Source organism: Manis pentadactyla, chromosome 7 (genome assembly GCF_030020395.1).
Source record: "Manis pentadactyla isolate mManPen7 chromosome 7, mManPen7.hap1, whole genome shotgun sequence".
Lineage (NCBI taxonomy): Eukaryota > Metazoa > Chordata > Mammalia > Pholidota > Manidae > Manis > Manis pentadactyla.
The window spans coordinates 32,918,883-32,946,382 of NC_080025.1; the positions used below are offsets into that span (position 1 = coordinate 32,918,883).

General features: G+C 38.0%; 1 protein-coding gene and 1 long non-coding RNA gene across 4 annotated transcripts in view; one reads left to right on the plus strand and one right to left on the minus strand.

Annotated features, from left to right (window-relative positions):
• The window catches only part of ADAM18 (ADAM metallopeptidase domain 18), a 68,529-nt gene extending 42,064 nt beyond the window's left edge, over nucleotides 1–26,465 (plus strand). The window contains exons 15-22 of one of the 3 annotated variants that reach the window (XM_057505224.1): nucleotides 2,344–2,542; nucleotides 8,978–9,083; nucleotides 10,025–10,214; nucleotides 12,600–12,680; nucleotides 19,325–19,439; nucleotides 21,692–21,848; nucleotides 25,455–25,534; nucleotides 26,279–26,465. In XM_057505224.1, the coding sequence (XP_057361207.1) occupies nucleotides 2,344–2,542; nucleotides 8,978–9,083; nucleotides 10,025–10,214; nucleotides 12,600–12,680; nucleotides 19,325–19,439; nucleotides 21,692–21,848; nucleotides 25,455–25,534; nucleotides 26,279–26,352 (1,002 nt within the window). In that variant the 3' untranslated portion in view covers nucleotides 26,353–26,465. Of the gene's footprint in view, nucleotides 1–2,343; nucleotides 2,543–8,977; nucleotides 9,084–10,024; nucleotides 10,215–12,599; nucleotides 12,681–19,324; nucleotides 19,440–21,691; nucleotides 21,849–25,454; nucleotides 25,591–26,278 lie in introns of those variants that run through there. The other 2 variants (XR_008998723.1, XM_057505225.1) reach the window with 2 other exon arrangements.
• On the minus strand, nucleotides 1,295–8,961 carry LOC130684449 (uncharacterized). Its single transcript, XR_008998727.1, has 3 exons — nucleotides 7,019–8,961; nucleotides 5,195–5,398; nucleotides 1,295–3,788 (listed from the first exon to the last, which is right to left on the minus strand). It is a non-coding gene; the product is annotated as an uncharacterized LOC130684449 (long non-coding RNA).
• Nucleotides 26,466–27,500: the final 1,035 nt, after the last annotated feature.

Consider the following 27,500-nt stretch of genomic DNA (forward strand, 5'->3'; position numbering starts at 1 on the left):
GCATATCTCTGAGTAGAGTATAAATTATCAAGTTAATTGATTATCACCAGTTCTCTCATGTATATACCTTAGAAACATGCACATGTATGGAAAATTCAGTAAAGAATATTAATTATAGAATTGTTTGTAAAAGCAAATCATAAAGGCAAACAGTATTTATTGGTATTGGATGGCACATAAATGTACATTGTATAAGAGGTATTTAACAAATGCAGGCTAAATATACATATGCTAATACGACATTATCTTCAAGATAAGTTGGGATAAGAAAGCAAGTGGCATGATACAAAGATTTCATAATTCCAGTTCTGGTATATTATATACACATAAATACTCCCTATATTCTTTTTGCCCAATTATTCAATAACTTATAATTTATTATAGTAAACTTATTTCAATGAACACTTTTGAATATTATGGCAAGCATATTCAGTCTTATAACTTAACACCACAATCAAGGGACAGGCAGTCTCACCACTACTCCCCCAGAAATGCCCCTGTTCCCCACTGCAGGCAGTCCACACTTCCACCCATAGGCCCTGGCAACCACAGGTCTGTTTCCTGCATCTGTAATTTTGCTTTTGCAAAATGCAATATAAACTGAATCATTATATGGGTAAACATTATAATTAGGCATCTTAGCATAATGCATTTGAGATTCACTCATGTGGTGGTGTTTCTTACTTTTTTCTTTTTGTGTTGCTGAATAGTATTGCATGCATGCACCACAGTGTGTTAATCCTTCCCCCAGCTGAGGAACACCCGGGTTTTCAGTTTTTGGGGACGCAGATACAGCCACTATAAACAGTCTTCATAAGCAAATTTTGTATGAACATAGTTTTATTTCACTTAAATATCTATAAGGGAGGTTGCTGGGTCATGCTGTAAATGTATATTGAATTTCATAGGACACTGAAACCTATTTTTCAAAGTGGCCAACCTATTTTGAGTACCCGTAGCATTGATGAGACATGCAGTTGCTCTGCAAACTAAATGTAAACTCTAAAACCATACGACATAGGGTTTCATTTTATGTTTGCTACTGGTGTATTGTTTATACTTTAAAATTCATTTTACTGTTTGTCTCGAGTTTACAATTCTTTGATTAATCAGTCTGATTTCATATAATACACCACTTCATGTGTAGTGAATTAATCTCAGAACACTCCCATATACTAGAAACACAAAATATACTGTTACTATTTTTGCTTTATATAGTCTTTTATCTTTTAGAGCCAGTAAAATAAGGAAAGTAAAAAAACTTTCTTATTAACATCATTTATTCCATTTCCAGCTCTCTTTTTCCTTTTGTAGATTTCTGTTTACTGTCACATCGCTTGTGCCTAAAGACCTCCCTTTACTCTTTCCTGTAATTTAGGTCTGCTGAAAATGAATTCTGTCAATTATTATTGGCCTAGGAAAGTCGTTATCTCTCATACATTTTTGAAATATAGATTTCACAGGTATGGCATTCTAGCTTGGAAGTTCCTTTTTATCTTGTCATTTTGAAGATGCCACTTCATTCCTTACCCATCTTTGTCTCAATCTGTGAAGTGCTAATTCAGTCAGACTGGATTGTAGAATGTCTCTGAGTGTATGAGAGCATATATAGTGGGTCAGCATTTGGACCTGTGAATTTCATTGTTGAAGGCAATGGATAACTGATTGAATCAACAGGCCATAATATTTGATAGCTGATCTACTCTTTACCTGAGCTATGCAAGAAGGCCCTTCTGCTCTCAGATAATAGTAAATATGATGATGATGGTCATAACCTATTTCATACATTGATTCCATGTGTTATTCTAAGCACTTTTTAAATATTAATTCCATTTAATACTAACAATCCTCTGACAGAATGATTATTATCTCAAGTTTACAAATGAGGAAACTGCAAAACAGATTCTGTACCTCAGCCACACAAATAAGCTAGTAAAAATCCGAGCAAGGGATTTTCAGGCTGTTTGGCTCCTGGGTCTCTCCAAGAACAAAAAGACAGAGGCAATGTTCCTCCAGTTTTGAGGGACAGGTGTGTTTAAACTAATCTGTCCCCCTCCAAAAGCCGGTAGAATTAGATGGCCTCCTCCTGGGAGGAGAACACAAAGCAGTTGCAAATCCTCTGTTGGAAAGGATCCTTTCATATCTCTGAGAGAGTTACTCTTCTTCAGGCTGCATAATGAACACTGTACCTGATTTTTCCTTCAAAAAACTCAGAGCCATGGGAACTCTGGGATTCCCTCAAGTATCCATGATCAGATGTATTTTATTTGAAAATTCTCTTGAGTAGGTAACTGAGGGTGGTCATTCGCAGGACATGATTTTCTTTCTCTTTTTCCCTCGTAGATATCAGTGGTGGGCACTCCATGCAGAAAGAGTGTTGATCAAGAGTGTGATTTCACAGAGTACTGCAATGGGACCTCCAGTACTTGCGTTCCGGACACCTACGCGCTCAATGGCCAGCTGTGCAGGTCGGAGACCGCGTTCTGCTATGACGGACGGTGCCAAACTGCTGATAAACAGTGTGCCCAGATATTTGGAAAAGGTACTGCTCTAGCTCATGTGTTTCTTTTACCTTAAACTGGGACCCTCCAGAGGATATACTACTTATCACACCTCTAGAAGTGGAGGAACCTGAAGCACAAGGTCAAGAAAGATTAAATTTCAATTAAAGAAGGTTTGTTTTTGTAGGAGTGTTTGAGATTTTCCAGAATGGTCTTGCACATTCCTTTTCTCATGGTTTGGTCTGGTTTCTGGTCATTAGCTACCTAGGCAGAAATCCATAGGATGGCTCATGATTTACAGAGAGATTGGAATGGCAAGTCAGTAGCTTCTGAAATTTTCCTTAGACTCCTTTTATGTTCATGGTCTACTTTTAATTTGAAAGGTTCAGAGTGAATTTCGTTCAAGTATAATCATATTTCCTCGCTGAAGAACTGCTAGAGTAACAGTAGTCATAGGTCACTGATGACAATTCATTTTATATTTTGCTTTTTAAACAGCTTTTGAGAGTACTTCAACTAAGACTCACACAGATATGCTTGCCTTGAGGCAGTAATTATTCACAATACCCCAATATGATTTTGTATTTTTAGAAATTAAGTTAAATTTGAATAAATCAAAATCACCCAGGGAAAGGCCCTCACAGTCATCCGCTCATTGAGCAAAGTAAATGTATACCATCAAGTTTCAGTGATCTCCCCAGAAGTAACATAAATACAGTTCATACCGAAGGACGTGGTATGTGGTCCATACGGTCTTCCTAACCACTCAAAAGTTGTCTTTAGGATCCCGTTGCAGATCAGGTGCCTTCACCACCATGCAGTGGCCACAGAGCCCTGGCCGTCTGAGCCACAGGCGCCGCCCCTTCTGGGCGCTGCGGCTCCAGGACACCCCTTTTCACTTGCTGTTTTCCTTCAGGGCTTACTTTCATTTGAAGATCCACGATCAGGCATATTTTCAGGAGCCTCTAAGACACGCCCCTTTTTAAGATTAAGTAAAACTTTTAACCACAATTGAGTTACTTGACATTTGACGTCTTTCCGAGTTCTAATAAGAACATGTCTAGCTCAGACTTGACCATTCCTGTATTTCCTCTTCTAATATATACTCTAGTGTCCCCACAAAACTGAGCCAAATGGGTCAAGAGTTTGATCTTTTGATGCAGTTCATTCATTCCCCTTTTATACATTTATTCAGCTCCCATCTGGAGCAGGTATTTCTTCTTGTTTTTATGTTACTGAAAACTAGAAGGCAAACGTCTGCTTGTAAGGTAGTCTGCTATATGAGACCTGTGAATGAACAAACAGTTGCTTATATTTTGCATTATTTCTTTAAGTAAATTTAAACTTTTAAAGCAACTGTAGAAGTTTAACCAGATTGGTTATATTTTCCCACGAAAAATATATTTACTGAGTATGTGCATAGAGATGACAGTATTCAATAAGACAGGCATAGACACGTGGTTATTAGACTCATGGAGCACTTGAGCAGGAGACAAAGACAGCAAGTACATAGACACAAAAGAAGCAGGAGGCCTCGCACTGGTCTAAGTGCAGCTAATGAAAAGATAATAGGATGCAGAAAGGATCATGAGGTGTAGTGGACAAGAACAATACTGCCTGCTGCCATCAGACAGTGTCGAGCTACCAGCTTGCTCTTGCAGAATCTGTCTCAACTGCACAGACGCACCTTACCCAAGGGCCCCACTTCCCGTGCAGCACACGTCTGGTTATGCAGTCATATTAATGAAGGTAGAATATAAAGGCCTGGGCAGGTGGCCCAATAGGCACCTGTCAGGCATGTACTCCGGCAGGCTATTCATGCCACCCGTGGGCCTGCATCTCACTTGCCGTCTCCGCTCCGTCCCACTTCCTCCCTCTCACTTCCAGATGTTCGGATCACTAATAAATAGCTCACATGTCGTATTTCACCTAGATGCTGGCTTCTGGAGACTCTAACCACTAACAGTTGATACTCAGAGTGATGTGAGGAAAAAGCCTATGAGATAAAATTTCAAAAGTAAATCACTTGCTGCCAGGCCATCGGTGAGCACCCCAGCACTGGTGGAATTTGAGAATACAGTCACTGAGTGACCTGAGATGGTGTACCCATGAAGGAGCATGCATTAGCCAGTACCGCTGGGGTGTAGGCGGGAAATAGCAACTGTACAGAAAATGGCATGGGATGGCTATTACTCAGCATCACTGAAATCTAGGAAAAGGTAACAAAAAGGTGTGCATTTGAAATCAAAGTGTGAGCTGGAAGGCTTTCCCTGTAAAGGTATAAAGAGGCTCCCATCTCTTAAAATCAGAGGTTAGCAAAGTTGACAGAACTCCAGAGAAGGTTCAATTCTCAGTCAAGCCTGTTTGGCCAGGATTAGGTTCTGGTGGGGAAAAGAATGGGACCTGCACTTGGGATGGGAACAGATGAAAAACTGGCCCTCCAGATTTTGAGCCTCCACACTTCTCTGAAATTTCTGAATCTGTAGAATGATGCAGCCCTGTTCCTTCACACCACAGCCCTTCCCTAGTAAGAATGGCGAAAGTATCTTCTCCTTGCTTAAAGATAATGCAGAAGCCTGTCACTCACAGCACAGATTAAATCCCTATTCGATCTTGCCCCTACCCACCCTGGCCACTAGCTGAAAACAGAGGGAAGGCAGAGCAGCAGGGAGCCGGGCTGTGCTGGAACTTACCCGGGAGTACGGGAACTACTCCCCAACGTAGTGCAGGTCCTACACAGCCGTTCCTACCAGTATCAAGGGAGGGCACAGGGGCCTGGATTCTGCACGTGCTCAGTCATAAGACTGGACAGGGGAACATTAAGAGTGGATAGGAGAGAGTTTGTTGATTTGGGAGCACTCTCCCAAGATATGGGATTTAACATCCTGGCAAGGATCCTAGAAGATAGCAAACATTTCCATTAGGATTATTTCCCGAAGCATGGAAAAAGCACAATGGCTCACTCGAAGTTTAAGTGGCAGAATTGTTACAGTGGAGGAAAGGATTAAAAGGCTCGAAGAAGTGGAGATGCTCAACTGCATATACTGTATATGTTTGGCCAAATAATTAGGCCCAACAGGAAGGCCCAAGGCATAGGGAATGAGCTGCTCAGAGGAAGGCCAGAGTCACCTGACATTTCTACAGTGGCTTTCTCTGTCGGCCAGGGCTGATGATAGGAGATGCTATTAAAGAAGCAGGCTCATTGAGAGCAATGGGTGTGATAAGATCTTGAAAAATCAAGGCCAGATAGCAGTGCGTCACTGCCAGAAACCAGATGGATAAAATTATTGTAAGTAATACAGACAGAGTAGCAGACATGGGAAGCTGATCTATACACAGTCAGGGACATGGTTAGTAGAATAGGACTTCTATTCTGTTGTATTCTTTGGGCAGTCAGCAAGGGTATTACCTAGTTTGTGCTATCAAAAGAAATAAAATGGGTGACTATTAAACTGAGGAGAGTTACTTTAATGAATGGCATAATCCCATGTCCAATTCTGAATCTAAGCCAATTTTCAGAAACAAAACTCCTTGACTTAAAGCAGGGTTAAGGATCCAGAAGGAAAACACAACACCTTGGCAAATATACGTGTGAACAATTCTTCTAAAACATCCATAGATGAATGTGAAACCATTTAATCAGGTATCTGCTCACTGGGGAAATACCTGAGCATTTTGGAAACTGGTGGACAAAGAGTCTGAATACCTGGAAATCCAGGGAATGAATATGGTCCTTCCCAAGTTTCAGTTTACAATGGGTCCACTAGATCCACAAGTCCACTGGTAGTCATTTCTCAGTCCCAAAGGGCATCCTTGGGGCTGGCCCATCAGTGGTTTGTGCAATACCATTACTAGGTCCTTGTCCTGTGTGGTGAGGCCTTGGGCAACGTGTCTATAACTGTCACTTTCCAAATACTGGTGCTCCCCTCAAAGGGTGGTTGGCTGTGTTATATGTACATGTAGTTACTCAGTCTGATCCCTGCAGAAACCAGATGGTCCTCAGAAGATAATAGTAATCTACTGCAAATACAGCCAAGTCGTAGATTAAGTAATTGCATCCCCTGAGGTCTCTCTGCTCCAGCAGATCAGCATGGCCTCAGATATATGGTAGGAGAGTAGGCACTGGTTTGGCAAATATAGTCTTTTCTATTCCTATTTGAAAAAAGAAAACTAGAAACAGTTTGCATTCACGTGAAAGGGACAATGCCATTAATTTCCAGTTTTGCTTCAGAGCTATGTTTACGCTCCTTCCCCCAGGCATCATGTAGCTGAAGAGATGTAGACATCCCAGAAAATATCACATTGATCCACTCCATTAGTGATTTCATACTGATCCAGCTAAATAAGCGAAGCATAGGTAGAATGGTGGGGGTCTAAGTAAACACATGTGTGCAAAGGGCAGGAAATAGACCCTCAAAATGCTCAGGAACCTGTCACATCAGTAAAATTTCTAGGAGTCCAGTGGTCAGAGGCATGATCTGATACCCTGTAGAAAGTAAAAAATACACTATATGCACCTTGCATCTCATATGACAAAGAAGGGTAACGCTGGTGGGCCTTGGGTCCCAGAGGCAGCAGACTCCCCATGGAGGAGGACTGCTCAGCTCCGTTTACCGGGTGGCATGAAACGCGGCTGACGTTGAGTGACGTGAAGAGCAGGAAAGGGCTCTGCAGCACATCCAAGCTGCCAGGTGAGCATCCCTGAATTTTGAATCATAAAACATCACTGATCCAATAATATTAGAGGTGTAGGTTGTGAGGGGAAAAATGCCATGTGGGGCTTGTACTGGGCTTCTTTGGGAGAGTGACAGTGAAGTTCCCTGGGGTTCTAGACCGAGGCTGTGCACTCTGAACCAGAGAATGATACCACTTTGACAAAAAAACTGGGCACACTATTGCTCCTAGTGGAGACAGCGAAGCTGACTTTCATACACCAAGTGACCATGTGTTCAGGACTGTGCGTCATAAGCTTAGTTATGTCAGAGCCACTGAGTTAGATGAGTAGATAGACGGGAGTCACTCATTCATCTGGATTCATGCACAAGCAAAGAGGGCGCAGAAGAGCAACCCATGAGCGGGAAGTCCAGAACTGTACATCTCTCTCCGCCTTTCCCCTTGGCTTCTCCGTCGGTTCATACCGGTGGACACATGGGGCCTCAGTATGACCAGCTGGCAGAGGAGGAACAAGCCTCGGCTCTTGCTGTAGATGTGTCGGCTCACTAAATCGGTTATGAGCTGAAAAAGGACAGTAGCCATAGCATAGCCTCACTCGGGGGGATGCCTGGTCCACCATTTCCTGTGGAAGGAGACAAGGTCAGAAGTTAGGTCACAGATGGCCTCACGGACAATGAATGAGGGCCCAGCTGGTCAGCGGGGCGCCTGGACATGGGACCCTGGGAAGGCTAGAGCCCGGAGTTCTGTGACGGAGCTGTGTGAATAGACACGTAGGAATGAACGGGAGATGTGAAGACCTCGTTCCACCAGGTTAGCAGCCGCCAAAGAGCGCCCACCACGGGAAAGGCAGAAAACCACCCAAGGGACACAATGACTCAGGCGATTCACGTTGGCCAGCCCTGTCACCATCCGCCCTGGCGCCTGGAGGGTGGACACATTTCTGGGCTTTGTCTTCTTTTATTATTACTATTACTTCTTCTGAGATAACTGCATCTTCTCCGAGGTGAGCTCCTCTCTGCCTGGGCACTCTCCCCGTCTAGTCCAGTGCAGCCATCAAGACACATTTTGGTTCCTTGCCCTTTCGCTTAAGGCAACAAGTCCCTGAAGGACATTATCTCCTTTTAAATGACTGAGAAAATGGTTTCTCCAAATGTTTCATCCTCACAAAGCATGTATTCCTCTCCTTTCAGCCTCTGATGATAGTTTTCTTCACACCTACTGCCAGGCTTCAGTTCAGCACCACATAATTTAGGTATGGTTTGTAATAGAACTCTATTCAAGGTACCAGTTCCTGTGTTTAAGGAAATGGAAATAACCTTAAAATCCTGAGGCTCACATGTCCTGCAGCTATTCTGCTCCCCCACACTGCCTTCCCTGTGACTCCAGACTCGCAGCTAAGGCTGTGCTTGCAATACCGCTTATCCCTCATCAGAGAAAAAGAGTATGTTGCTCGTTGTACTAGTCCTGAAGATTTCCACCCATAAATGACAAGCGTCAATTCTCTCATTCCATTAAGCAGAGCAGGTTACAATATCTGTCTTAATCTCCACTGGACTAGGAAGTATGCATTCTCACTGGGAGGGGTAGGAAATTGTTTTCAACAGTAATATGATTTACTGCAATAGATACAATCCTTTTCTGTTTTCTGTTCAGTAAGCCAACTGTTAACCTTCTACTTGCATTGATGGCACACACAGGGAGAAAATGATTAAGTTCATGATTTTTCTGTTTATGCAATAAGAGTTTTTATTAGCTTTTTATAGACAAAAATTTTAATTTGGATTACCTGTTTGCATTTTAAGGTGCTCAAGGAGCTCCGTTTGCCTGTTTTGAAGAAGTTAATTCTCTGCATGATAGTTCTGGAAAGTGCGGTTTTAAAAATTCACAACCATTGCCTTGCAAACAGAAGTATGTATCTAAAAGTAATTGTTTCATTGAGTTATAAAAATTACTGTTTCTTATCAAGAGACAAGATAGAAATGGACAGTAAATCTTATACCAGGAGAATAGTTTCATTTAACATTTTCCATTTATTTTCCTTCTATGCAATTCAGTTTCCTTTTTCCTCAGTATTGTTCTAATAAGGAGACTAGACTAAAGAAAGGCTGGTGTTTATTACCAGAGAGAGGAAGTGCACATAAACTGCCAAAAATCAGAAATTTGTGCTCTATATGGAAATTTTAAATTGAGGTTTTTTTATTAAGTTGATTGATAATGATGCTAAAGCAAGTGCTTTGAATTTTTAAGACATAGGACTGATGAAACAGAGTTTTATTTTGTTTTTGTTCTTGTTGTTTATTTCTAAAACACTGTTATGTAAAACAGTACCTATGGATAGCTAACCTTGGAGTACTAGAACCTGTTTTGTATCAACTATGTAGAATAAAGGGATTATGGCAGGGACCATGGGCATAATCAGAAGGGACTATAGGATGCACGGAGAGCAAATAAATGCCATCAGCCACTGTCAGAAAATGGTGGGTAACAAATGACCAGACTGGCTAATCTGTATCAAAGTGGGCTTAGGTGATGAATTTTCCCAAAGAAGGAGCAAGATACGATGACCTCTCTAACACCATTGGAGATGAGGCAACAAAGTTGAGCTCTGAAACAGGAAATGAAGTCCTCTCTGCACATAAAGTTCAGAATTTTTCAGTTCTGCTACAGTGCTAATTAATTGGATTGCATTTAGTTTTGTGCACTGTAAGATAATATTATTTTGGCATATTTTTCTGGTTTTATATCATCAAACAAACAACATCTATGCTACCATCTAGTAAGATAATACTTATTTGGAATTAGGCATCATTTAAGAATAAAATAAAAAATTTTCTGCTTTCCATTTCCAGGGATGTTCTCTGTGGAAAACTAGCTTGTGTTTGGCCACATAAGAATACTTACAAAAATGATGTTCAATCTGCAGTTTATTCATATACTCAAGGGCACGAATGCCTCTCTGTAACTACAGGGTCATTAGTGAGATCAGATGGAAGAGGTCATGCCTATGTAGCTGATGGCACTATCTGTGGTGCGCAAATGGTAACAAAACATGTTCATTTATATTTAGCCATGTTAAATTATGTAATTTTATCAGATGTGTATTTCACGATGACTATCACAATTACACTGAGGGGATTTGAACCTTGTGCTGCCGCTTATTTTCCATATGATATTAAAAAGATAAACTAAGCCTCCGTTATCCAGTAACTTTTATTTTTAAATTAACTTGTCATCACTCCTTACATGAGAAAAAAATGCCTGTGTTTTAAGCACAAGATTCCACTAACAGGTGATATTTTTAGATCTTTGAGTTATAACAGCTTTAAAGTACAGAATTCTAATTTAGAGTTTGCAATATTCTATGCTTCCCAAATAAACATAATTGAGCTTTCATTTTATTTAAATTATATGCTTATGTGTAAATCAAAATGTCAGGGTGAGAAGTTTGGAAGAATCAAACAAGAAGTCTGTAATAGAAAAGCATGGTTACAGCGATGTACAAGCTTATGATATGTGCATATATACATATGAACATTTACATTCATGTAGTCACAAAATCAAGGGAGAACAAAAATGGCTGAGGCTTATTCAATCTGGAAGTATGAGTGCACACATTACAGAAAACATAAGGCATCTGAGATTTAAAGAGTATTTCATGTATATGGCACTCAGCACTTACTTCTGAATTAAAAATAAAAACTAGACATGATGACTGAATTAGCCAGCTTTTTTTTTTAGTGTCATGCTGTGTGTTAATTATTTTTATCTTTTTTATTGAAGTATAATTGACATAAATATTACATTAGTTTCCAGTATACAACATAATAACTCAACATTTGTGTACACTGGAAAATGATCACCCCAGTAAGTGTAATTACATCTTAGTGTAATTAAGTAAGTGTAAAAGTTAATGCAATATTATTGACTATACTCCCTGTGCTGTACATTACCTCTCTGTGCCTTCTTTATTTTATAACTGGAAGTTTGTACTTCTTGATCCTGTTCACCCATTTTGTACCCCTCGACCCTGCTTACTTTGGCAACCACGTATCAAACAGAAAACATCTGTCTATGAGTCTGCGTTTTGTTTGATTTGTTTGTTTTGTTTTTTAGATTCCACATATAAGTGAAATCATGTGGCATCTGTCTTTGTCTGAATTGTCACCTAGCATAATATCTTCAAGGTCCATCCATGTTATCACAAATGTCAAGATTCATTCTTTTTTATGAAACTGGAAGTTTGTATCTCCTTATCCCTTTCACCTATTTTGCCCATCTCCCAACCCCTCCCTGTACAACCACCAGTTTGTTCTCTGTGTTCATGAGTCTATTTCTGTTTTGTCTGTTTGTTTTTCATGTGCTTGTTGGCCATCCCTATATCTTCCTTGTAGAAATATCTATTTTTGTCTTCTTTGGCCATTATTTTTGAGTATTGGTTTTTGTTATTGAGATTTATGAATTCTATATATATTCTGGATATTAATCCCTTATCAGATATATGATTTGTTAATCATTTCTCCTATTCTGTGTGTTGCCTTTTCAGTCTCTTGATAGTGTCCTTTGACACATGAAAGTCTTTTTAATTTTGATTAAGTCCAGAGTATGTGTTCTTTTTTGTTACCTGTGATTTTGGTATCATATAAAAAAAGCATTTCCAAATTAATGTTAGGAAGCTTTTTCCTGTGTCTGCTAAGAGTTTCATAGTTTTAACTCTTAGGCTTGGGTCTTTGATCACTTTGAGTTAATTTTTGTAAGATAAGGTGTAAGATAAGGGTCTAAATTCATTCTTTTGATATCTAGTTTTCCCAGTACTATTTGTTGAAGAGACTATTCCATGCCGTTGAAGAGACTATTCCATGCCATTGAAGAGTCTTGGCAGCCTTATTGAAAATCATTTGACCATATTTACAAGGCTTTATACCTGGGCTCCCTAATCTAATCCATTGGTCAATGTGACCAGTTAACTTTTCTCTTGCCAGATTATTTTGATCAATACCATAATAAAGATTCATGACAATTTACAATCCAAAATATTACTTATATTTGAAACCCGAACAAAATTACTGAATTATGTTCTAATTTTTGAAGGGATAAATCATTAACATTAATCTAACCAATTATTCACAGCAGAACATTAACATAATATAGAAAACTCCCAATGGACATTCTCAATTCAATTCCCAATTGTAGGTGTCAAAACAAATTATATGATATCATTACATAAACTATGTCAAGGTGAACATCCTCAGATTTTTTTCTTAAATTTATTGTTTAGAATTTTGTATTGGACTTGCAGAGTCAGAGTAATATGGAATCAAAAGTCTCTACTTGACTAATCTCATATATCTACATATATAAAACATAATTCTTATATTACATCAAATTTGTGGATGACTATGAACTATTATGTTTGTTTTATTATAGTATTGTGTAAATAAAACCTGCAAGGAAGTTCATTTAATGGGATATAACTGTAATGCCACTACAAAATGCAAAGGGAATGGGGTAAGTAATTTTTTTTTTTGTAGCTCTTAATTGCAAGTTATTTTGTGGGCAATTCAAAGTAAAAATGTATTCTGTTTGGAAGAATTGCAAATCTAACTGACCTTGCCTAAAAATAGCTAATATAAAGAAAGTCAGCTGAGCTAATTCAAACACTATTAAATGACTTGTACTATATGTGTTGAATTTATAAATTAGTAAAAATGAATTAGAACAACTTCCGATTAGGAACGTGTTTAAATGAAAAACATTTATTCTTTTCTTATGCCAATAAACACACATTTTACCTAGATTGTGAACATATTTTATCATTCCTCATATTCTTCATAATTAAAATGTATGGCTACATAATAATTTACAGAGAATATACTTAAAAAATGTTGACATGGTAGAGAATTTTCTGATTGTTCTTATGAAGAGGTTTCTAATAGGCAGTGTATCCTCATGCAAAAGAACTTTTTGTTTCCTCTCAACTGCTTCTCTGTTTTTGTCTGGTAATACAAATTTTTTGTTACTTTTACATGTCATTTTCATATCTTCACATTTATAATTTTGCTTTTTTTTTCTTATTTTCCTAAAAGAAAATCAGTGTATACTGTAGTCAACATAAGACTGATCCCAAATTCACCAAATTTACTAGTATTCAACTTTATAATTTTTAAACTGATTGGAGCGAGACTATGTAAAATATCTCAGCATTGCCTTCAGTGTTCTGTGGGCTTTATCTTAATATTAACACGCTGATGTTATCCTTTATGTTAATGTGTTCCTTAATGTCAATGTTATCATCTTTAAATTCAGCAAACAAAATAGCTACACTTTTTATTTTTACTTTCTGTAACAGTTATTGGCCTGGTCTTTTTCTTTCTTGTTCAATCATCTGTTTTAAGTCTTCAGCCTTAATGTATTTTATAACATCTCAGAGTTAGAGATTGTAGATTATTGATACTTTGTTTTATTGAATACAAATTTGTTTTCTTAATTTATTACTATTTGTATTCCTGTTTTATTTTTACTTAAGACTTTTTGGATGTTTTTCCTTTTGATAAAACTTTTTACCATGAAATATGACACACATAAAAGAAATAAATAAAACTTCTATATTCATTCTTAAATTTTCTCTATGATGTTACATTTCACGATTAAAATGTTTAAGAAGGAAAACTATTTAAAAGTAATATATAAGAACAAAGAAAAAACTGAAGGAACAAAGCAGCAGCAGACTCACAGAACCCAAGAATGGACTAACAGTTACCCAAGGGAAAGGGACTGGGGAGGGTGGGTGGGAAGGGAGGGACAAGGGGGGAAAAGGGGCATTATGATTAGCAGACATAATGTAGGGGGTGGAGGGACCAAGGAGGGCTGTACAACACAGAGAAGAGAAGTAGTGATTCTATAGCACCTCACTATGCTGATGGACAGGGACTGTAATGGGGTGTTGGGGGGACTTGATGATGGGGGGAGTGTAGTAACCATAATGTCACTCATTGTAGATTAATTACACCAAAATAAAAAATAAAAAATAAAAAAAGTAATTAATCAAGTAAAATCTAAATAAATCCAAGAGAATCTCTGTTTTCTTCCCAGTGACATCTCAACAGATAGTCAACTCTATCACTGACAGTGCATGGAATTTATATCTCCTTCATTTACAATTCCAGTTCAGTTTTATGAGCATGTAATTGTTCAGAAATCTCCATTATGAAATTTTGGCAGTTATTGAAGTATTCTTTCTTTATTCCTGATATACTTTTCTTTATTAATAAGATTTCCATTTTTTTAGAACAGTTTTGGGTTCACAGCAAAATTGGGAAGTCCAGTCTTCCCATATATCTCTTGCTCCCACACATGCATAACCTACAGCATTACCAACATCCTGCACCAAAATGGTACATTTGTTATAAACGATGAGCCTGCACTGATGCACCATTATGGCCCAAGGTCCATAGTTTACCTTAGAGTCACTCTTGGTGTTGCACATTCTGTGGGTTTGGACAAATGTATAGTGATATGTATCCATCATGATGATATCATACAGAGTATTTTTCCCAGCCTAAAAATCCTTTGTGCTTCTCCACTCTTCCCCGCTCCTCCCTCAACCTGTGACAACCACTGATCTTTTTACCATGTCCATAGTTTTGCCTTTTCCAGAATGTCATAGACTTGAAAACAAGCAGTATGTCACCTATTCAGAGTGGTTTTTTTCTCTTAATAACATGCATGTAACGTTCCTTCATGCCTTTTCATAGTTCGGTAGCTCATTTCTTTTTAGTGCTAAATAATACTCCATTATCTGGATATACCACAGTTTATTCATTCAGCTACTAAAAGACATCTTGGTTACTATCAAGTATTTGCTGTTATCAGTAAAGCTTCTTAAATACCCATGTGCAGGTTTTTTGTTGTTGTTGTTGTTATCATTAATCTACAATTACATGAAGAACATTATGTTTACTAGACTCCCCCCTTCACCAAGTCCCCCCGACAAACCCCATTACAGTACTGTCCATCAGCATAGTAATATGTTGTAGAATCACTACTTGTCTTCTCTGTGTTGAACAGCCCTCCCCATGCCTCCCCCCACATTATACATGCTAATCGTAATGCCCCCTATATTTTTCCCCACCATTATCCCTCCCTTCCCACCCATCCTCCCCAGTCCCTTTCCCTTTGGTAACTGTTAGTACATTCTTGGGTTCTGTGATTCTGCTGCTGTTTTGTTCCTTCAGTTTTTCTTTGTTGTTATACCCCACATATGAGTGAAACATTTGATACTTGTCTTTCTCTGCCTGGCTTATTTCACTGAGCATAATACCCTCTAGCTCCATCCATGTTGTTGCAAATGGTAGGATTTGTTTTCTTCCTATGACTGAATAATATTCCATTGTGTATATGTACCACATCTTCTCTATCCATTCACCTACTGATGGACACTTAGGTTGCTTCCATTTCTTGGCTATTGTAAATAGTGCTGTGATAAACATAGGGGTGCATCTGTCTTTTTCAAACTGGGCTCCATGTGCAGGTTTTGGCATGGACATATTTTCAACTCTTTTGGGTGTGTGTATTTTTCTCTTGATCAGTCCCCCAACCACTAATTTCCAGAATAAAATCAACCATGGCCTTTTTAAAATTTAATTTTTAATATATTGTTTGATGTATTAATTCCTATTTTATGAATGAGACTAATTTTTAAGTTTTATATCTTATACTTAATGTAAAATGAGTTGAAAGGATGTTTCTTTATTAGTTATTTTTAAAAACAATTAATATACATTTTTAAAGCCATTCAGGTTACAGAAAAATAAGTGAAAAGCACAAAGAGCTACCATCGTTCCCTCACTCCCTCTCCCCATGCCTGCTTAGTGTGGTACATTTCTTACAATTTGTGAGCCAATGTCTAAAAATATTATTAACTAAAGTCCATGATTTACATTGCAGTTAACTCTTTTATACATTTTATATATGTTATGAAATATAACATGGTTCCATCATTACAGTATCATACAAGATAGTTACAGTGCCCTAAAAATCCCGTGCTCCACATAGTCAACCCTTCTTCCTTCCCCACAAGCTTCTAGCAACCAAAGATCTTTTCACTGTTTCCATAGTTTTGCCTTTTCCAAAATGTCAGAGTTGGTATCATACAGTGTGTGTATGTCCGTGTACGTATATATTTTTGTGGCTTCATAGCTTCCTTTTATCATGGAATAATATTTTATTGCATGATGTACCATAGCCTATTTATCAATTTTGGTTTCTTATAACCTTTACAATCATGAATAAAGATACTATAAACATTCATGTGCAAGTTTTTGTGTGTACATAAGTTATCAACTCACTTGGTTAAATACCAGGAAGCCCAATCACTGGATTATATGGTTATGGCATGTTTATCTTTTTAAGAAATTACTTATAAAGTAGTTGTATCCTTTTGCATTCCCAACCAACAAGGAATTAAATTCTTGTTACTCCACATCCTCACCAGTGCTTGGTGTTTTTGGTGTTTTGGATTTAACCCATTCTGATTATTGGGTAGTGGTAACTCATTGGTGTTTAAATTTGTAATTCCAAATGACATATGATGTTGAGCATCTTTTTTTATGTTTATTTGCCATTTTTTCTTATGCTTCCTTGCCCTTCATCTTCTTTGGTATGGTGTCTGTTCTGATCTTCTGCCCATTAAAAAAATTGGGTTGTTTGTTTTCTTATTGTTGGGTTTTAAGAGTTCTTTGCATATTTTGGACCAGACCTTTATGTGTTGGACATATCTGCCTAAAATATTTTTTCCCAGTCTGTGGCTGTTGTTTCATTCTCTGAACAGTGTCTTTAACAGAGTAAAAGTATTTAATTTTGGTGAATTCCATGTCTTTCTTTCATAGAATATGCTTTTTGTGCTATATCTAAACAGTCATTGGCAAACCCAAGGCAACTAGATTTTCTCTTAGGTTACCTTCTAGGAATTGTATGGTTTTGTATTTGACATGTAGCTCTATGATCCATTCTGAGCTAATTTTTATGAAAGTCATCATTTTTTTTTGCAAGTGAATATCCAACACTAAAAGGAAGATCATTGTCTCTCCATTGAATTGCCTTTGCTCCATTATCAAAGATCAGTTGACTCTGACTACACAGGTCTAACCCTGGTCTCTCTATGCTGTTGATTGATGTGTTTGTCTATTCCTGTGCTCATACTATACTATCTTAATTATTACAGCTTTATAGTAAGTATTCCTGTCAAGTTGCCAAAGTGATCTTGTTTTTGTTTAGTATTCTGCTGGCCATTCTGGGCCTTTTGCCCATCTATGTAAACATGAGTTTGCCTTATCAGTTTGTCAATATCTGAAAAATAACTAACTGGGATTTTGAATGGAATTGTGTTGACTTTATAGATCACATTGGGAAGAACTGACATCCTGACAATATTGAGTCATCATATCCATGTAGCTAGAATATCTTGTATTTATAAAGATCTTTGAGTTTCCTTCATTAGACTTTTGCAGTTTTCCTCATATAGACTGTGGACATATTTTGTTCATTTTATAACCAAGTATTTCTTTTTTTGGTGCTCATGTAAATGGTGTTGTATTTTTAATTTCCAGTTCCAATTTTGTATTGTGTATAGATGGGCAATTGACTTTTGTGTTTTGTCCTTTCATCGTGCAGCCTCATGTAATCACTTATTGGTTCTTGTAGCTTTTTTGTTGATTCTTTGGTATTGTTTTCATAGGCTGTCATGTCATCTGAGAACAAAGACAATTTTATTTCTTCCCAGTTTTTGCATCTTTTATTTCCTGCTCTTACCTTATTGCATTAATTAGGACTTCTAGTATAATATCGAACAGGAATGGAAGGAGGAATCATCACTTCCTTGTTCTTGATCTTAGCAGGAATACTTTTAGCTCCTCACTCTTTTTAAATGTATTTCTCCAATGTAGTATGCCATGTTAATTTGTGCATTTCTAACTAAGACAGAAATTTCTGTGTATTTCAAAATAAAACTAAACCTTAGAGAGGGTCGTGTTCAAATGAACAAAAGTAATAAAAACATTCCGTCCCTGGAAACCAAGAAAGGGGATACACGTCACAACCCAGGGAACACTTCCCAAGTTCCTTTTTCCTCTTCTTCACAATTTTCTTTCATGTCATTTTATGCTGGAGCCTCTCATCTGCCACCTTCTACCCCCAACACACAGGCAAAAACTCACAAAATAAATCCTGTTTTTCTCTAAACCCCCAACTTACTCTCTTCTTTCCCTTTGTTCTCTTCTTCCTCTTTCTCCCTCAACATTATCTCTTTTTTACTCTCTTTTATTTGCTTTTCCTTTTCTCCTTTGGCTTCCCCCTCTTCTCTTTGTATTCTTAGCTTTACTCCTTCTCGGCCCTTTCCATTTTTCTGGAGATGTTACTGACACATAGCATAATATTCGTTTCAGGTGTACAACACAGTGATGCAATATCTGTATATATTGCAAAGTGGTCACCACAGTAAGTCTAGTTAAATCCATCACCACACATAGTTACACCTTTTTTTTTCTTGTGATGAGGACTTTTAAGATCTACTTTCTCAGCAAATTTCAAAAATGCAGTACAATATCATTACCTACAGTCTCACCATGCTGTACATTACATTTCATGACTTAGTTATTTTATAATTGGAAGTTTGTACCTTTTGACCCCCCTTCAGTCATTTAGCCCATCCCCATCTCCTGCCTCTGCAACCACCAATCTGTTCTTTGTATCTATGAGCATGTTTTTTTTTTATAATTCCACATGTGAGATCATATAGAATGTGTGATATTTGTGAAAAATTCTAAATTCACCCAATGACGTGCTCTCTCCTCTGTGAATATGATGGTCATAATTTAATGACTCCTATTTGTTAAAAGATGATTGGGGAAGACAAAGTAATTATCAAAAACAGTCAATATATAGGGGTCGGAAATATACTATCATGTATGTAGTGATTTTTGTCATTCATTATTGTGTTGTCAAAATTTTCACTTATTTTTCTAACCCCTTTTTCATATTTACAGTATTATTAAACCTAGAAAAATAGTGATTTTTATTCTTTATAATTTAGGTATTTATATGTAAGAGGTAAAGACTAACATGATTTATAGTAATTATGTGTTTTTCTGTTTCAGATATGTAATAACTTAGGTAATTGTCATTGCTTTCCGGGCTATAGGCCTCCAGACTGTGAATTCCAGATTGGTTCACCAGGGGGAAGTATTGATGATGGAAATGTTCAGAAATCTAGTAAGAAGAAATTAAATTTTTTAAACCACACAGAATGTCATTTTATGAAATAACTAAAGAAATATACTGCCAAGTCAAATTTTATGATCTGTGTAATTGTAAGAGTTATCCTGAATAGTGGCCTCAATCAAATTAGTGTGACACAATGTTTGTGATGAGATTTTCTGAGACATTCAGTTTCAGTCAACTTAGTTAAACAAGTTAGAGTACTCAAAAAACTTTAAATTTTTTATATAAAATTATAAATTTTTATATATAAATATGTAAGTATTATAAAGGTAATAGCATGAATGCAAAACAAATCCAAATATGGAAGAATGACACTACACAAGTGATTTGCATTCCATATTATTAAAAACCTTGTAGGAAGCAACTATAGGATAAAGTGTTCATTTTTAATGAAATTTGGAAAAGACATGGCAAAGTATAAATAGAAAGAGTAGCAAATCATATTTTGACTGATGAAGTCCATGTTTATACTCTCTCTTGTTCCCATGAATGAAGGTAAGTGCCAGAGCATATCCCTAATTAAATCATTCAATCATCATTAATACATTACCTCCACAGCATGTTATTAAGTGTCAGGGAAGGCAATAATATTGATATCCACAATTCAGAAAGTCTCTTCAAGCAAAAAAGTGAAGAGCAGTTTTCATAACATGAGGAATGAAGGTAAATTACTTAGCACTATGATTGATTATAAAAGCTTGAAGTAAGCTGAAAGAGAAGATAAATAAGTCATCACATAATATCAAATATTTGTTAGCAATAAGAAATAAGGCATGATGATCAGTTGTGTCTGGCACAAGCACCAGAATGGATAATGATGGTTTATCCATGTTTTCATAAAAGAATCAGGATAGACAAAGCATGAAGTTAATGAATTTGACTTTGAATAGACAGCATCTAGGTCACATGTAGAAGAACCCACGTGAAGATGTCTACAGGAATCCACGGGTGTCTGATAATAGTTTCAACTAAGTAGGGATGTCAGGGATTGGTAATCCTTAGATTATAATTCACTTATAATTAATTAAAGTAATTTGTGAGATGGTAAAAATGTGTACCTTTTTATGTGGCATAAGGGATTTGAGTATAATTTCAGGGACATAATTTCTAGATTATTGCTGATTCTTGAAAGAAAGATCATAAAAAGGAGTAGTCCCAAGGCCTTCTGTTTCTGGCCGTGACAGAATAACACTAGAGAATTAGATGAGGTATTTGTTACCAGATAATAAATAGTATAGGACTATGACCCTTGAGATAAGGGACATACATGCACAAGACTCAGCACTGTGTCTTTAAGTCAGTATTAACCATTCTTGCCTACCGTGTAATGGGTGATTCAGATGAAAAGGACAAAGAATGCGCAGGAAAGACACTTGAAGAAACAATGACCCCAAATTTCCTAAACAAGATGGAAAACACCAACGTTCAGTTACAAGAAACTAAGTGGACCTCAAGCTAGATAGATATAAAGAACTTTACGCCTAAGAAAATCATAATCAGGCTTCTGAAAACCAATGGTGTAGAAAAAAATTTTAGAGCAGCTTGAGCTGGACTTCTGTTATCCAGCAATGTAGAGGGAGGAGATCAGGAAAACCTCTCCTCCAAAAGCCGCCGAAAGGACGGGCCACCTGTCAAACGAACCACTTCAGTTCTATGGAAACCAACCAAAGCCACACTAAAAAGTTGTTTCCTCATGAAAACCACTTCAGTTAGCAGGAGTGAGTCCGTGGCTTCCTGCCCTGCGGCCGCCCCGTCTCCGCAGGCCCAGCTCTGTCACCGCGGCAGTTCAGCCAGGACGCGGCAAGAGGTGAAAACCGCGAGCTTTGCCGTCGCTCTCCGTTGGTTTCCTTTAAGGAGGGAAACTGTGAATTCGGCGGGAGAGGGATGGGGGTTTTCCCACAGTCCATTCCCTTCTCAGTTTTTAACTTAAGTCCTGTTAATGTATTACCCTTCAAAATACTGATGTTATAAATAAGCTGAATGTAGTAAGCAAAACTCAAGACATGTATACAATACCATAAAAATTAATATGTATAAAAGACAAACAGGAGATCTATGAAAAACGTACCATTGTCATTTTGGGTCATGGGCTTAGGTATGGTTCTATATCCCCCATAAGAGTTTGCAGCATATTGAAGTTTCGATTATGTTTTTATGCGTATTTATGCAAATATATGATTAAAGTGAAAGAAACACACTTGAATTACTCAGTGAATATCCACTGAATTCTGTTTCATTTCTAGATACAATTTTCATTAAAAAAGGCTACAATGCACAAAAGAACTGGCTTATTCTGAGTTTCCTCATTCTTCTGCCCTTTTGTGTAATTTTCACCATTATGATTATGAAGCGAAATGAAATGAGAAAAGCATGCAACATAGAGAACACAGAATATGAAGGGTAAATATAAATATACAAATAATGGACATACATGCATCTTAAACTGCACCGGTCACTGACCAGTGTCATAAATTCATAGATGACTGTACATTTGTTATATTTATTCCTAAGTCTGTGCTATTTATAATCTAGTGTAAATGCCATTTTTACTATTTTGTTTTCTAATAGTTTGCTGTTAGCATGTTGGAGCAAGTCAAAATTTGGACTATCCTAGAGCTGTTTTTTTGATAACTGTTCCACTCTGTGCTAGGGACTTAGTATATCAGAGAATTTATTTGGTGCATGATTTTAAGTTCCTTTCCAAGTGGGATCTAAATTACATACTGGCATTGGTTTTCTTCAGGGAAACCCTGTTTTAATTTAGAAGCTGTGTGAAAACTTACGTTAATAAATTCTTTGAACCTCACAATTTTTCTATTAAAGTCTCAGAACACTGTAACACTTCCTATTAGTATTCTCAAATGTTGTAAAAAAAAAATCTCTCTTCAGTATTCCCTTGAAATTAGGTACTATTTCTTACAAATTTATACCTGCCATTCTTACATCTGTGTCTCTTCTGACCAAACATTTAACTCACTGAAGGCAAGAAACCCTCATTTAAGTACCTAAAAGTAACCTTACAAATGTCAGTTTTCTTGAAAGCTACCACCATTAAGTGGTCCACTTAATGAAAAAACTCATTTGTAATTTGTACACACATGACATGTATACTGTTGAGGGAAGTAATGGACTGTACGTAGTCTCTGAAAGCAGAAGTGACTTAATTTTGGCCTGTCATGATTCTTTGCAGAGAAAAAGAGAAAAGAAAATTCAAAGAATGGCCTCATGGGTAATATCACTGGGGGGATCTGAGTAATGCCCATGCTCAGTACATCTCCCCAATCCAGAACTTCCCCTGCTGAGCCTTAGTGAATGCCCCTTTATGACCTCTCCCAGCAGACCTGGGAGGTGCACCTTCAGGCCTTGCATCTTTATGTCTTCTACAAGCAATACCTAGGAGCCATTGAAAACGTTATTTTAATCAGCTGGAAATAAAAGTATTTCACCTTGCGGCAATATATTCATTTACATCATGTATTTCCTTCTTAAGTTTATAAAGGACTTCAAGGCTTAGCTGATTCTGGAATAGCTAACATAGAACCGTCTGTCCTGTCTGGAGTCACGAGGGACTTAGTTAGCAGGGCAACTAGACTGGAGCCTTACAAAGTCCTATTTCCCTCCCTTTACTTAATTTCGTGATACTTGATGCTACAAGTAAGACAGTCTTGCCTCTGAAGTACTGCCACCACTACTTTGTGTATGTGGAGTGTATGAGAGCTGAATTACCTGGTTTTCCCCCTTTGCTTATTTTTAGTTTTCCAAGGGAACTTTTTATCCATCTTTTTGTTATATTTTTGGATGGCCTCTGCAAACACGCCCTCTCAGTCCTGCTCTTCACAACACTCTCAATCTTTCATTTGAGTGAACTTAACATAAAGTATTAATAGACAAAATACTGGGCCTTCTTATAAAATATGCGAATCTAATTCACTTGTCTTTCTGCTTGTCACAAAAACAGTCATTGAAATTAACAATATAACACACTAAGAAAATTTTATGTTAAGTGAAACCCTGAAGACACTAAGGAAGGAGCACAGTGGATATCACAAAGTGGGGAAAGGTCCAGCCAGGCTGGGAGAGTTAAAGAAGGATACTAGGAGATTCTCATTAATCTTTTTGGCTTCACACACAACCTGAAAATAATGGATGACTGTGACTGACAAAGTGTTATGTGGTAACAGATAGATAGGTGGTTACTTTAAAATAAGTAAATAAATAATTAGTGAAAGAAATTTCTGAGAAATGCAATTCCTTTCATACATAACATGTTCTGTTGGTCCCCACTTGGGTTCAAGAAATTATGTCCCTCTTTTGTTTTATATATATGTGTATAAATATACACACACACACCAGTTACATATCTATAAAACTATATATATAACTACATAAAGAATTATTTAACTATATATATAGATAGACATAAACACACACATATATGTATACTTCCTTATATATAAGCAATGTAATATTCCTAATTAATTTGCTTTTTATATGCTTTGCTAATTAGTTTTGAGAAAATCCGTATCTGGTATATGGCCTGGTACATTTAGGATAATTTTGGTTGAAAATAATAGAAAAGACTGAGTATCTCCTTTCCTCTGGTCTCAGTTCAAACCATCATCTTCAGATAGACTTCCCTTTTAGTGGGAAGATGGATGATTCTTAGATGTTTCTTAGAAGAGTAAGTAGTTCACCTAAAATGCTAAACATCCTAGTGGGTGTGAGGCGGTAGCTCATTGTGATTTTTATTTACATTTCCCTATGATTAATGATTTGAGCATCCTTTAATGTGGTGATGGGCCGTTTCTAAATCTTCTTTTGGAGAAATATCTATTCAAATCATGGTCAATCAGGCTGGGTTTTTTTGTTGTTTGTTTAGTTTTGATTTTGTTGCTGAGTTTTGGGAGTTCTCTGTATATTCTGGGTATTAATCCCTTATAAGGGAAATTTTCTCCCATTTTTTAAATTTGCCTTTTACTCTATTGAGATACAAAATAATTGAAAGTAGGGTCTTGAAGAGAGATTGTACCTCCGTGTTAATCACAACATTACTCACAGTAGCTAAAAGGTGGAAGCAACCCAAGTGTCCATGATAGATGAATGGATGAGCAAGATGTGGTGGTCTAGACAGACACTGAAATTTGGGGGGTGCAATATCCAGCCATAAAAAGAAGGAAATTCTGACAACTGCTACAACATGTATAAACTTTCAGGACATCATGCTAAGTGAAATAAGGCAGTCACAAAGGACAAACACTGTATGATTCCACTTACATGAGGTACCCAGAGTAGTAACATTCCTAGAAACAGTAAGTATAATGGTGGTTGCCAGGGCTTGTGGGGAGGAGGGAATGGGGGCTCCTGTTTAATGGGTATATAGTTTCAGCCTTATGAGTTCTGGAGCTGGTTGGTGGTGATTGGGTAACTGTGAATTTACTTAGTAGCAATGAATTATACACTTAAATGTGGTTAATATGGTAAATTTTAGGTTATGTGTATTTTAACCACACTAAAAAATATTTTGGAAAAAAAACCCTGAAACTAGGCAAGCCATCAACCTGCATATTAAAACATGAAAGTTCTTTCCAAGTTAACTCTATTTGCCGTTCAGTGTGGAACTCCATATTAACTGGGAAAATTTTCTGTTTAGCCTTTCACGTAGACTCCCTAAGCCATAGGTTTTTCTAAGAAACAAAAGCATACCAAACTGAATAAGTGGATTTCAATTGTTTTCCAGTCATTTCATGGGTGAAATTATTTTGCCTCATACTTAAATTATAAATCAATACTAAAGTAGTAAATCATGTAATGTTTAGCATTTTAGTTGGATTACTTACTGTTCTAAGAAACATCTAAAATACTATTGATTTTTGAAATCCTCTTAGTGTGAGTATGTTTTTGGGCTGTATCTTAAATTAGAACTCTGGCAGTAGAATGATTGACATAGGCAGTGGTCTGCTACTAAAAATACTGTGAATTTCTATTTTCTGTTCTCCTTCACTACAGTAATTCAGCCATTGTGCCAGAAAACCATGACCTGGACTATGCCAAGAAGTTGACCAGCAAATGTCCTGTTTCCAGAGAATGTGAGCTCAATAACCCTTACGTTACCCCCGAATGCGATTAAAATGTCGAATGTTTGGAAACCAAACACCACGTGGGCAGGAGCACAGCGGGTCCCGGGTTACCTCCTGCCGCGGACGGTGGAGGGGCCGGCGGCTGCACCTGCGCGTCCGGCTCCTCAGAGCCCCGCCCCGCCCCTGGAGCACAGCCCCTCCCCCGCCACAGGTCGCAGGCCCCTCCCCATGCCCCGCCTCCGAGGGCAGCCACGCCGCCTCATCTGTATCCCCGTATGAGCACCGTTCCCCGGGGTGCAGGCCCCGTCCCTCCGCCGCACTCCGCTGGGAAGCTCAAACCTGCCTCTTCCACAACCGCCTACGCAGTGGCGGGGCTGGCCGGCCGGCCGGTGCTTCCTGTGCTGCTGACTCTCTCAGTCCTGGGCCGGCTGAACCCCGCGGACCCTCGTGAGCGCAGGAGCCCGCTCCTGGGGGGGGCCCCGGGCGGGCGGGGTTGCCCCGCGTCCGCGCAAAGCTGCTCACCGGGGTCCGCGGGGCCTGACGGCCGGAGGGCTCCGCTCGGGCCTGGGCGCGGTGTCCCGCCCTGGCCTGACCCTGCACCCGCGGGAGAGGGCGCGCACCCTCTGCGGAGGTGCGGAGGAGGACCCGATCGGGGGCTTCTGAGACCAGCCCTTCACCTACGCCCCTTCTGGGGAAGCCTCGGAGGATGCTGTCCGGCCCTGGGGACGCTCACACACGTTTTCCTTACTGCAGACGCTGGAACATCACTTCTGCAAGTTACAGAACCACAGAAGATCGAGACACACACCAGTGATGATGTTTCTTAAATCCATGCCGTTAAGAACACATTCTGTATATTTTCTGTGTATTTTAAATAAATTGATACATATCCATTCTTTAAGATTATGTTTGTGTTCATATTTACTTTGTTAATGAGTTACGTTGTATGAATGAGGGCATCGTTTTGGAATTTAAATTTTTTCATTATTTCCCAAGTAATATATAAACGTAGTAGAAATATTTTTAAAATATAGACTCAGGAAAAAAAGTGACAAAAATTTCTCTCTGAAAAATGTATAATTTAAATACTCTTACATAAGTGAGATCATACTAGCACGTTTGATTCTTGGGGTAGGTAGGTTCTGTATCAAGTCCCACCACACGGAGTCAGCTAATGCTGAATCACTGCTTCAAGGGGAAGTATGTAGATGTCTCATATAGATCATCTTAAATTCTAAAAGCAACTCATCCGGGGAGATTCTATTTTCTCTAGGTCACAAAGGATCAAAGGACGTTCAGAAGTGAGAGTGACTTAACGTTAAACAACGGGCAAAGGACCTGAACAGACATTTCCCGTAGAAGATGGCCAGCAGACACAGGAAGAGATGCTCCGCATCACTGGTCCTCCGGGAGATGCAAACCCAAGCCCGGATGAGACAGCGCCTCACGCCTGTTAGAATGGCTGGTACCAAAAAGACAGGAACTAGCAGGTGCTGGCGAGGATGTGAAGAATAAGGAAATAAGTACTCTGCTGGTGGGAGTATAAATCAGTGCAGCCACTACGTAAAACAGTACGGTTTGTCATAAAACTAAAAATACAAAGACCATATGACCTCATAAATGCCACTTCTGGAAATTTACCTGAAGAAAAAAAACCCACTAATTTGAAAAGATACCCACCTCTATGTTTATTGCAGCACTGTGAAAGTTATGAACAAACATCTTTTAAAAAATAAAAATTTATTTCGGAAAAGGAGGAAAATCCAAGGAATTTAATAATTACAGAAAAATAAACTTTTTGAAAAACAAAAATAGAAAAGTTCCCATTTACTCTTCACTGAGTCACCATGTCCAAATACTTCCCAGATACGTTCTAACAGATAACATTTCTTATGCTTTTAAAATTTTTCCAGTGCCTGTGTCAAACTGTTTTAAATCCAGTAAAGTCTAGCATAATCTGAAAATAAAAATACAC